This window comes from Adiantum capillus-veneris, chromosome 27 (genome assembly GCF_014529385.1).
Source record: "Adiantum capillus-veneris isolate H3 chromosome 27, ASM1452938v2, whole genome shotgun sequence".
Lineage (NCBI taxonomy): Eukaryota > Viridiplantae > Streptophyta > Polypodiopsida > Polypodiales > Pteridaceae > Adiantum > Adiantum capillus-veneris.
The window spans coordinates 12,290,682-12,303,505 of NC_140957.1; the positions used below are offsets into that span (position 1 = coordinate 12,290,682).

General features: G+C 42.6%; 1 protein-coding gene across 1 annotated transcript in view; it reads right to left on the reverse strand.

Annotated features, from left to right (window-relative positions):
• Positions 1 to 4,834: 4,834 nt before the first annotated feature.
• Positions 4,835 to 12,824, reverse strand: part of MEI1 (transcription coactivator) — a 33,059-nt gene continuing 25,069 nt past the window's right edge. Inside the window, exons 9-16 of the mRNA XM_086502451.1 lie at positions 7,376 to 7,561; positions 6,701 to 6,991; positions 6,448 to 6,610; positions 5,940 to 6,364; positions 5,815 to 5,859; positions 5,671 to 5,744; positions 5,474 to 5,561; positions 4,835 to 5,399 (exon numbers count right to left, since the gene is read on the reverse strand). Coding sequence (XP_086358577.1) covers positions 5,232 to 5,399; positions 5,474 to 5,561; positions 5,671 to 5,744; positions 5,815 to 5,859; positions 5,940 to 6,364; positions 6,448 to 6,610; positions 6,701 to 6,991; positions 7,376 to 7,561 — 1,440 coding nt within the window. The 3' untranslated portion in view covers positions 4,835 to 5,231. The remainder of the gene's footprint in view (positions 5,400 to 5,473; positions 5,562 to 5,670; positions 5,745 to 5,814; positions 5,860 to 5,939; positions 6,365 to 6,447; positions 6,611 to 6,700; positions 6,992 to 7,375; positions 7,562 to 12,824) is intronic.

Genomic DNA, 12,824 nt, shown 5'->3' on the forward strand with positions numbered 1-12,824 from the left:
GTTTAGCCAGCGGCAGTCGCCCTTGTTACACGAGTAGGTGGGGAGGAGTCTTATACGCAGATGGCGTGCAGGTATGGGGAGAATCATTACAGTGATTAGCAAAGGGATAGGGAGTGAGGCAAAGAGTGAGACCGAGAGAAAGGCATGATGCCATAGTAAAGTGTGCACGCCCACCATGTTAGAGCCGTATAGCTAGTGGGAAACGGGCCAAGCATCCCATTGGGAAATAGAGGCCAGGTAGTCATATGCCAAGCGAGAGTCAGTAAGTGGCAAGGCAACTCCCTACAAGGGGAATAGTCCCACGTACTTGACAGTAGCCATACCCCAAGGTCATAGTCCTACACGAGGTTTTAAGTACACATAAACTATTACTGATTCTAATGAGAGTGAGTATCACAAGCTGAACAGGGATATTTTTTAATTAAATAATCCAAATCAATACCAAAGAGTGTGTGAGTGTGTGTGTGTGTGTGTGTGTGTGTGTGTGTGTGTGTGTGTGTGTGTGTGTGTGTGTGTGTGTGTGTGTGTGTACCCGCCCTCTCCCAGGCACCAAACACAATGAGTGGGTAGTAGGCCCATTGTGTACGGACCTACTACCTGATTAAAGAGATAAGGATAGTTTGATTGATATCGAGACCATGCCAGTGGTTAAATGAGATAGACCTATTGATGGTAAAAATTAGGTCATTTCTTGTGAAACCATTGAGGCAAAAATTTTGAATAAGCAGTCTAATGCCTTCCCAAGAAATAAAGCAATTAGAGGAGGAATACATGATCATATGGAGGAGACTAATACAAGTATTGAGAGCTAATTTGTGTGGCCTATTACTTTTCCTCTTGATAAATTCAATAGAAGTTATGTTAAGTTGGTCCCTTTTGACAAAGAATCGGTAGTCAGCTTATAACAGGCTTTTCTATCTTCTAAAGTATCGAGAAACCACTTGTATTCAAAATAGGCTAAGTACAAATTGCGAATAAGGAGTGAACATGAAAATCCCATAGGGATCCCAAGACTTTGTGTTGTAGCATTCGTTGGGAAAGTGGATAGAATAATTATCAAGCATTTAAGTAATGTGATCACTTAGTTTCTTTTCATCAAAATGGAAGTTATGAAAAGAGGTGACTTTTTTAATCCACCTAGGTTTATTTAATAGAGAGATATAAGTAAAACCTTTTAAACTAGAATTTTTAAATGCTATCATTATCATTTTCCTCATCACGTTCTTCAATCCATCTTCACCTTTAAGGGGTATGTTCTCGTAACATCAAATGATGTCTATACATCCAAGGTGAAAAGTCCAATCTGAGAAGTTGAGAGTGACATCGATGAAGCTTTTAACCAACCAAAAGGGGTTACTATGCACTTTAAGAAAATTTGAGCAAAGTTTTTGTTTAATAGCACAAAATTTCTCAAATTCTAAAAGGACAAGGTCAAGGCAAATTGTAATCTTTTTAGTAATCTGGGTAAATATACCATTAGAGGCATCAAAAATCCAGCAAAACTTATGTTTGTGATGTTTGTAAGTGGGAAACAAAACAAGAAGTTTGATGCACTCATGTGAGTAACCCAAACTAATAAGGTGATTAGTAATTTTATTAGTAACCTCATAAGGAGAGAGGTTAAGCGGAGTAAATTCTTCACTTGATAGACAAGAGTGAGTTGTTTTCCATGCAAGGTTTTTGCAAATAAGAGTGGGGGCATTGGTGCTTTTATCTTGACCAACAATGAACCAATTTAGTGCGAGTTCTTTGAAATTTCAATCCTAATTCTGGGGTAGTCCAAGAGCCCTTTGTAGATAGCCAATCTTGTGGTAAGAGAGAGACCTTTTGAAATAACAATGACAAATTAAATTGCTTTAGTCCAATAGGACTGTCTTCTCCAATTGGAAACAATTGACCAGGGTTCAAATAGTTAAGTAAAGCTAAAACCGCCAAGTATGGGTTTTTAGGAAAAATAGGATGTGATTCAATCCTTTTGTCAAAAGATTTTGTACGGTGCAGTCATTAATCACACTTAGGTCTTGCCAGCAACAGGACAGCTTTTGCTTTTTGCAAGCATTGCAATCCATTCATGCTCTACAAGTCCTTCTAAAATAAGGCAAGGAGATATAAGATAAAATAGAAATCAGCCTATGAGTTGCTTTTGACGCAAGGCGAAGTACCTTCTATGCGCATTTGGTATAGCAACATTTGCACTTCTTTTGGTATCACTAAGAATTATAGATCACACAATCAAGTATAGATGCATGTTGCATGCGAAAGCTTTGCTTCGACTTTGACATCTTTGCAACATGGCGACAAGTGCCAATATCAATATCACTCATGCAACATGAGACTACAGATGGATGCACTAGCGAGTGATAAAGGTCTACACGAGTCAGGCGTGTCCTGCATGAGTGTTCTAAACTTTGATAATCACCTTATTGAGGTCATCGAAGTGGATAATCACCCTGAACCCACATCCACACCTTTTAGATTTCCTTTCCCATCGCTTGTTCATACCTCTTCGTTGTATGTTGCCCACTCGATGACACAAGCATTCTTGCACACACTTGGTTGATCCATGCAACTTTGTTGATCTAAGCAAGAATATCCTCGTCTTATACTTCATCATAATGTTTTGTCAGTTATTGCTCCAGTCAAGACATCGTTATCGCATAATAATGTGCTTGGTGGAGTATCGGTAGACTCGCTACAAGAAGGCCAAGAGAAGACATCATGGGCAATGGACATCTCCTTCAACATTCAACCACAAGCAATGATTGAATCTTTTATGTAGTCAACAAATATATCACGCTTTCCCTTGTCAGTGCACCATTTTGTCTCGATTGCATTAATGGTGGCAACGACTCATCAATGTATTTCATGCCTTGAGGGACAATGGATTGCATGTATAATGCGCACTCAATCTTCTACATACAGAAGTATTAGTCTTGACGATTTCAACCGCAGGTAGCATTATCCCAATCTTGAAGTTGGATAGAGGGAGATATCATCTCTGATTCTCTTACACCTCTTCAGATCCATTACATCTCTCACATCATGTGCTTTAAGAATCAAAAGTGAGATTGTAATTAATCCAGCCACATCCTTCACCATTAAAGAGTGAATCTTCTCATCAAACAAGAAGAGTGTCTTTCATGTGTATTGTAACGCATCCACGGAATCTCCTAATTCCTCAACGGATCCCTAGAAATATCTACCTCATCACCAAGATTGTCATCTTCAAAGAAGTCATATGGGATGAGTTCATCATCACTTGATTCACCGCTCGATTGTTCTAGCAAAACTCGAATACTAATTAAATGAGATATTGCATTGTGTGCCTGATGTACCTACAAAACAAGACGGCATAAGGTTGTTGATCATAAAACAAGACGATGTAAGGTTGTGGATCACCTATTCCCCACCTATGGCTTCTCTATGCTGCATTTGTTGCAACGTGCAGAGAAAAAGGCTTGTTGGTAGCACAATTACCCGTAAGCAAGAGCAAGAGTTTTATTAGAGCAAGAGCAAGAGGATGCATACAAGGGGGGAAGTAGCGCACGAGGAGACACATGCGAGACCAGGTCCCTTCGTACAGAAGCCAAGCACGACCACCTGTCATATAAGCATGCAGGAGCAAGAGCTTTACAAGAGCAAGATCAAGAACCAAACCGCCTATGGCAGCTTTACTTGAGCTGATACATGAGTATGTAAGATAATGGTAACGTGGGTCGATTGCATTTACAACTTGAGTTAATGCGTGAGTATATAAGATATTGGTGATGTGGGTATACACGTTGCAAACATGGTTATGTATGTCCTCATGAGGAGGCCAGTTTTGCTAGTACAGACATAGAACGCATTTTTGTCCTATAAAAACGAGGATTCCCAAAAGGAACCTTTTCGAGGTTGACATGGGTTAGAAAAACACAGACGTAGGTGAACTCACGACGAATTGCTAGTCGGGGGTTGTCGCCAAAATATATCTTGCTTACCAGCTCTCTGATCGATACTTATGCCAGATGTCATGTCCTTAGGGAAGCGTGAAAAGTTCTTGATCAACTTCCTCTGAAATGTTGTCATTTGGGGCACACTAATGGCATGGTATGTACACTACAGTTGTGGCAAGGAAGCTTTGGAATCTTTTCAGCACAAAGTGAAGAACTTTTCTCAAATGCAATCACCTATGCATGCACCTTGAAGGCTTATGACATTACGCAAACCGTTGTACATGGACTGCTGGACGGCTGCCTTGCATCTCCACTGGTTGATGATGAAAATTAGGATGCTACTGTAGTGAGCTTGCGGAATGACCATGATGGCAGCATGGGAATACTGCATAATGTAAAGGGGACTGATTGACAACAGTGGAAGTGGCTATACAAATCACAAGGTATGGCTGCCTCTTACACATAGACACGGCATATAGAGAGCAACACAATGCAACCCTAGAGAATGGGTCAGACCAACAGTGAAAAAAGAAAAAATGTGATACAAATGAGATTGCTCTGTTGCTTGGCATAGCGCAGGTAGCACAACTAACGCGTTGAGCAAGACTCAACACTTAGGCAAGCTACGGTGGCAACAACTCACAGCAACAAGGAGCTCAAGGAGGTCGGACAAGTCGATGGGGACAATGGGGAGACATGAAGCAAGTGCAATCGCAAGACCACACGAAGATGCAGATGGAGTATTGTCATAGCAATAGTTATGCAAGGTAACGATCTCAAGACATACTACCCAGATACAAAATAACTTGAAGGTAATGAATTTATTTTCATGCATTTTAGATCCGAAAGAAAAGTGACCCTCCTATACTGGAGGAGGAACTAATGGAACTCTTCAACACTGAAGGAGAAGCATATCATAACCCTTTACACTAAAAAAGAAAACAAGTATACGGAGGAAGGGCACATTCTCTACGGTTTATAATAACTGGATGAGGACAGTGCCATCTCCCTGCCATACTTAAGTATGGTTCTTTTCTTTTTCTTACTGTCTGAACGGCCTCTTTGAGACTCAAAGCCTCGATGTCTCTGTGAGGAAGAAGCGTATAAATATACAAATATGGCGGGCAAGTGCAAGGGAGATGAGCCCATGATTTTTACAACCAGCCAATGCCTTTCTTAGTGGTCTCAATGTGGCTTCAAGAGTTTCCATAGAGCATGACATATAACTGCTACCATTCAGAACTTGTCCTCCTTGTGTAATGCCGCCTGATGCTTGACATGTTGAACTAGGGCCAGTCACTTGTTGTCCTCAGCGACTTTGAACAGCCTTCCTAAACCATCATTTTTCCATGAAGCAGCTTTGCTGACAAGTCTACCAGAGTCCCTGGTGCTTGACATGCTGCGTGTTCTTACCCTTTCAATAATGAGTTGTTTTCCTGTGTGATCTTCATCATAGCCAACAACCTGCACCCAAAAATAAAATAGAACTTGAGAAAATTTATGTTCTGCGAAAACCGTCATGTCTAGTATAGACATGCCTGTGACTCCATTTGTGACTCTTCAAAAGCAGGCGTGTCTCTTGGAGGAGATTTCAGCACAGTTGAGTGAGTCATCTTCTCGCTTGACCTGGCCAAAAATGTATTGAGTCTTGTTTTGAGGAAGCACAAAACCGAAAAAGACAAGTGAAAAAAGAAGTAGACAGTGCATGTATGTGTGCATTCCAAGCAGGGCATACGTTGCATGATGCTTTGGTCGCTTGTAACGAGGCTCTTCTCTTGTTCTCTTTATGGTTGTATGCTCTGGAGAAATCTGAAATACGGTATAAAGATAATCAACATGTGAACCAGTAAATTTTATTCTACCTGCAGAGATGAAGTACCTCTTGGTCTATGCTAAAACCCTCCAAACCAGTTTGGCCCTTGAGCTGCAAAAACGACTGACCATTATGATGCATAAACGAAGTGACCAAGACCTCCAAATGAAACAACTTTTAGATCCACCCACCTTGCTTGTTTGAGCAAGCAGCCCCTCAATGGCTGCAGCAACGTCTGAAGAATGGTGGGTCTCCTTTCCATTCACATTGTTAACTGGCTTCTCTAAACTCGGAGAATCTTCCAACTCGTTTGGAGAAGCAGCTTCAATGTTTTCCGACTTTTCACAATAAGTCCGGCTTTGCTTAAAGTTGCTGCTGCCTCCATTCAAATTTGTGCATTGAGTCTTTGAACGGGCAGCGACTTTGTCCCTCGCATCTTCACGACCTGACCATTGAGCTGTCTGCACATCCCATGGATCAAGACATGGCGCATCATCCTGTGAAGGCATACTTTGCATACTAAGAAAATATTTGTTTCTCTCTGAGAGGTGAGCCATGCTTGCATCCACCCGCACTGTACTTGTTTTAGCAGACGTCTTTAAGCACTTCTTTGCCTCTGTCAAACACCAGGCCAATCTGTAGAGCCAGCTTGAAAAGCAAACCACTTAAAATATAAGGAAAATACGTGCTGGGAAAGACCTTGAGAATGAACTGTATCTGGCTCAGCCGTCCATTCAGAGCGCATCTTTTCTAATACTGGACCATCAGCTGGAATGGGGCCTTGTGTCATACCAAGAATACCACCTTTCTCAGCGGCTGAAAGCTCCCTTGGCTGAAAGTCTTTTAAAGCCAAAATTTTGTCCTGATGTGCGACAAATAAAAACTATGCATAAGCAGACTAGCCCTTGGGAAAATCCTCAAACAGGACTTCAAGGTAATACTTGAATATTACCTTTATTACACAAGCAAAGAGCCAGTTGGCAGTAGTTATGCTGATCCCCCAATTGCATGCTGCATGGTACTTTTGACCATCTTTAACTTTACACAATAGATGGGTGACCTTTTTGTTTAATTTTTCTGTAAACTTGACCCCAAGGACAAAGCACAGATTTCGTAACAATAACCTTTCCTTTTCTTCATACTGAGACACACACAGTCGTAATGCTTCAAACCCAGGAAACGGAACTTGACACTGAAGTGGCTGATAGAGAACATGGCTATCAAGATCAAGAAGTTTTTTTTCCTGGAGTCAACCAGAGAGATTTATTGAAATTGCTGTTAAGCTTAAAGAAAACAATGGTATTTTGCAGAGTTACATCCACATTCAATGAGAAATGCCACCCTGAAAATGGAATCAGAAAATTGATGAGAGAGATTCCAAGACTATTTGCACTACATCCACATTCAATGAGAAAGGCCATCCTTAAAATGGAGTCGGAAATTTGATCAGAGAGATTCCATGGCCATTGGCATTAAATATGCATCAAAAAAACACGCATTATATAATGCAGTATCTTGTTTTAGATGAAAGGCTTTCATGATACGGTTTAGAAGCCATTGTCTAATGAGGCTGACCTGCACAACCACAAGATACAGGTTAGAACATTAACAGAAAGTGCAAGTTCACCTCTAAACAAAATCGTATCCAATGGCTAGAGACAAATTTTGTATCGATCCCCATTGCAGGTGATGTCAACTTGGATCCATGCGTTACAACCAGGAAGTCAATCTTATGGTTAGCATCTGTCTGCAAAGAGCCCTCAATTTCCATTGAACCACCACCTTCCGCAACCCATTGAACAATTTCTGCCCTCTGCAATACCCATAAAATGAAGCTTACGACTACTAAAAAAATTTGCAGAAATTGAACTCACAAAATTTCCCTCACCGTTTCTCAATGGTAAATTAGTTTGACTACAGGAATGACTAAGCATTGGAACTTAGACGACGTCCACTGACAAATTGCCAACTGAAACTATGACTAAATGGCCACTTTGCCTTTGGAGGTACTAATATTCCTCTCACATTTAGGGGTCTGGAAAAAAAAAAAATGCACGTCTCTATCTTGTCTCGACTCTCAAGTGTTGAGAAGAGCTATAGCTCTCCTTTTCTTCATGAGTACCACAGTAGAGCTTGTCGCCTCACACCAAAGGCACACTGATCGATCGAGCGACTGAGCTGGGGAGATCCAGACGCCCACGACTGCGGAAGACTACACAGCATCGACGGAGGCTACATCAGAGGATTCGGATCACTTTGTCCCAACATGCACGACGCCCGGTCAGACTGCTGACCATGGAGGAGATTGATGAGATCCGCCAACGACGGATGCTGGATCTCTTGTGATTTAGCTATCCCAGCTAGCTGCATAGTTCACACCTACAAGTTTAGGATCCCATAGTAGTAGATTACTCTGACTTTTTATCAGATCCACCACATTGTAACGCTCTGGTCTCATAGGTCATTTTCGCCTTTTGAAGACGTTAATATAACATTTCATTTCATTTCTCTCTCTCTCTCTGCTGCTTAGTTCACACCTACCAGTTTAGGATCCCATAGTACTTTTATTTTATCATTTCGTCATTTCATTTTGTTACTCTGACTTTGTATCAGATTCACCACATTGTAACGCTTTGGTCTCATAGGTCATTTTGGCCTTTTGAAGACGTTAATATAACATTTCATTTTCACATCTCTCTCTCTCTCTCTCTCTCTCTCTCTCTCTCTCTCTCTCTCTCTCTCTCTCTCTGGTTTGCTACGCGTAGGCCTGCTCGCGTAGGCCTCAGCCTCAGCACGAGTACGCAACAGCAGCGCGCACAGGTCTCAGGGCACCAGGACAGCAGAGCGTGGGCTCTTAGGGCAGCGAGCAGCCCCCCCCCTCCCCCCCCCCCCCCCCCCCCCATCGTCCACCTCGTCACTGGAAGATTTCGGACAGGAAGCTTCGCTCTCTCTCTCTCTCTCTCTCTCTCTCTCTCTCTCTCTCTCTCTCTCTCTCTCTCTCTCTCTCTCTCTCTCTCTCTCTCTCTCTCTCTCTCTCTCTCTCTCTCTCTCTAGATCTCTTGTGATTCAGCTATCCCAACAAGCCGCCCATTTTTTTGCTTAGTCTTTTGCTTGGTTCACATCGATCAACTTAGGACCCCATAGTATATATCTTTGTTTTGTACTGTTCTTAGGTTATTTTGTTACTCTGACTTTGTATCAGATCCACCACTTTGTAACTTTCAGGTCTCATAGGTCATTATGGCCTTTTGAAGACGTTAATATAACATTTCATTTCATTTCATTTCTCTCTCTCTCTCTCTCTCTCTCTCTCTCTCTCTCTCTCTCTCTCTCTCTCTCTCTCTCTCCACAGCTGCTGCAGACAGGCGCTACCTTTGCCAAAGATTCCATAGGTAGTAGGGGTCGCCACATTTGTGGCTCGGGTTTGATGGATCCGCCTACCTAAGGGGAAGGGCCGGGTGTAGATAGCTACACCACCCCAAAAAAAGCAACAGCTACATTTAAACGGAGAAACAGAGATACTGTACTATCACCAAGATCCTTACAAGTTGGGAAAACCTCCACGATACATGATGAGCTAATGATGGAGAAGGTCCAGGTGATGCTCAAATCAGAGCTAAACTATATGAGGAATGACCTCAGGAAGGAAATGCACGCGAGCGCTGAGAGCTACAAGAACTCCATGTATGGAGACATGATGAGAGAACTAAGGAGAGAGATCCGGGAGATACAGAATGAGGAAATTCACATCTTGGAAACGGAATTAGGAAACCTAATCAAGTGTAACAGAATGCATTATGCAAAAGAAACTCGATGAGGCAGTAGCAAGTTTTGAAGCATGGAGAACAAATATGGAAAAGCACATGGGGGAAAAAGATGCAATAATCGAGGAGCTAAAAGCAGAACTTGCGGCTTGCAAATCTGCAACTAAGGAGAAGGGAGACGACCAACCTTCGGTGCTGAAGGAGCTCGAGGACATGAAGGATCAGATGAAAGCTCTACGGGAAGGAGATGAACAGAAATCGAAAACGGCATCTTCATGGGCGGAACGTCTTCTTAAGACACAAGAAAAGGTTGATGAAGCAGAGAAATGGATTGAGGATGCGAAAAAAGGGAAGGCCCAGATGCCCGAGACCACACCTACCTCCACCATTATTAATATGACCATTGAGGAAGAGCAGAAAAGGAAGAATCGGGCTCTGCATGTGCGGGTCACAGGAGTCAAAGACAAAGAGAATGTAGATGAAGAAGTGAAGGAATTGCTACAACGCATGGGCATCACAGAGCCTACTCACACAAGTGCATGGAGAGTGGGCAAGAAAGGAACACATGATAAGGGAAACGTAAAGGATAGGGCACTTATTCTCCGCTTCCCGGATATAGAAATAAGGAAAGAATTTCTAAAGAAGAGGCCAACTCTTAAGAAAACCGGTATTTTCCTGGGAGATGACCTTACATTGGCACAAGTGGCACACATGCAAGAGTTGATGCCAGAGATCAGGGCAGCAAGAGAAAAGGGGAAAATTGCCTTTTATAGAGGAGGGAAAGTAGTGGTTCTGGAAAAGCGCTCATCATGACGATGCGAGACCTATGGGGCGACGCTCCGGATAGCCGTGGGAATTGTAATGGATCATATAGGCTAGATGTAGGTGCCTTGAAGACAGCTTTAGGGATAGAGACATAGTTTTCTACTCAGAGACACACCAGATACCGGGACAGCTTATGCCACATGTGAAGGGTTATTTATGGGAAACAGCTGGTCGACCAGACAAGAGATCTCTACGGGGTAGCCGGGGTTCAGGAGGAGTAGCAGTCTTATTTAAAGAGGAGCTAAAACCACTACTACAGATTATCAAGAAAGATGAGCAAGCAAGGTATATGTGGGTGAGAATGAGAGCCGAGACAGGTAGATTTCTATATATCGCTATATGTTACTTCCCCCCAAGTACATCAGTCTACTCCTCACCTAAAGGACAGTCCCCTTTCTCCATATTGAATAATGACATATGGGAGTTCTCTAGAGATGGAGACATCGTTCTCTTAGGAGACTTTAATGCCAGAACGGCCAACTCTCAAGCAGTATTCTATGATACTTTTGAGGAAATGCTCAGAGAAGTGGATTTATCACAGAGGGGGCTTACTAGAAACTCACAGGATAAAGAACACACTGAATATGGGAGACATCTCATGGAGATGGCAACTATACATGATTTGGCCATACTTAATGGTCTAGAGAATTTCCCTTTATCTGGGGGATTCACATGCTTCCCGCACAAGCATGGGGCCAGTACAAAGGATTATGTCATGACTTCACCAAGCTTTATTTCTAGTATCGAGGACTTTAGGGTGGGACCTAGACCAGTTGGGATTGCAGTGGATCATGCTCTCTTGACCTTATCAATCTCCTTCCAATACAATGCCTCTCAAGTACAAAGGAACAAGACACACACAAGATATACTTTCACGCCAGAGATTGATTCAGTCTATGTGGAAAAGATCTATAATAGGATGTGGGCAACCGAGCCAGTATATACTGTAGAGGAGATTACTTCTCAATTAACAGAGATACTACATGGAGCAGCACAAGAGGCATACCCACATACTCAACCTGATCAAAAGAGAGGATCTGGGAACATGCCTCAAAACAGTTGGTATGACGAGGAATGCAGAGAGACGAGAACCCAGGTCCAAAAAGAGCTTACACTTGGGATCATCACATATAAGCAGTCTCAGATTGCTCTTCGGCATATAGTACGTCGCAACAAGGGCATTTTTCGCCAAACTGGAGAAGGATTTATATCAGCTCTTCTTGAGTCATGACTCACATGAGGCCTAGCGTTTATTTCACGAGCACTCACCGCCTCCGACGATTACTTCTCCTTAGATTTGGGGTCAATATGTAACATCATTATATATGGTATCTGGACAACCACCATTACCAGATCCACTAGAGCCATGCCCTGCTACTAGTACTTCCTTTACTACGGAAATGGTGGAAAAAGTCATTGATAAGATGAAGACAAGAAGAGCATATGATCATGATGGTTTAGTAGCAAAACATCTAATCCATGCCAGGGATCTACTTTCAGAAGTCCTTGCTCGTCTGTTTAATTGGGTCATGTGTGAAGGATTACCTGAATCTTGGAAATTATCTACTATCGTACCTATTTTCAAGTCAGGGGATCCTATGATACCCGGGAACTACCGTACCATTATGGTAGGTCACACATTGACCCAACTGTACGCATCCATTCTTGAACAAAAATTGAGTAGATGGGCAGAAAATGAGGGCATAAGGGCAACAGGACAAGCTGGATTCAGGAAGGGTTATTCCACTTTAGATCATATTCTTACGCTCAAAGCCATTATTGAGGAAGGAAGAGCAAGCGGGAGAAGGATGTATTGTTGCTTTGTGGATTTTCGGAAAGCTGTTGATACAGTACCAAGGGCCAGATTGATGCGCAGGATGCAAGAGTTAAGGGTCCCCAAAGAGATTATTTGGGGGATCATGGCCTTATACGGGTCAGTACTGGTTATGTACGTACTTCAGAAGGGGATTCTGACATTGTGCATTCCACCGTTGGAGTAAAGCAGGGATGCCCACTGTCCCCTACTTTATTTGGTATGTACATAGATGAGGTATCAGATTACATTGATAGAGAGGGTGACAGAGGTGCTCAACTTGCAGGATCATGGATCCCTTTGTTGTTGTATGCAGATGATATTGTATTGATAGCAGAATCACCAGATGGAATGCAGAGGCAACTAGATGCATTACATAAATTCGCGGAGGACAGTGGACTGTCGGTAAACTTGGGTAAAACCAAAGTTATGGTGTTTAACACCACACCGCAGTGGGTTAGGAGATCGGCACCTACATTTGCATATGGCCAGGATACAGTAGAGTGCACAGATGCATACACATACCTTGGTGTGGTATTTGCAGGACCAAAGTTTACTCTTAAGAAAGCAGCGGATGCTAGATTGTCCAAAGCCTCTGCGGCCTTGGGAGGGTTGGAGAGGATGTGTTCACAAGTGCAGTTTCAGGAACCACGAACAAAACTTTGGCTCTTTGA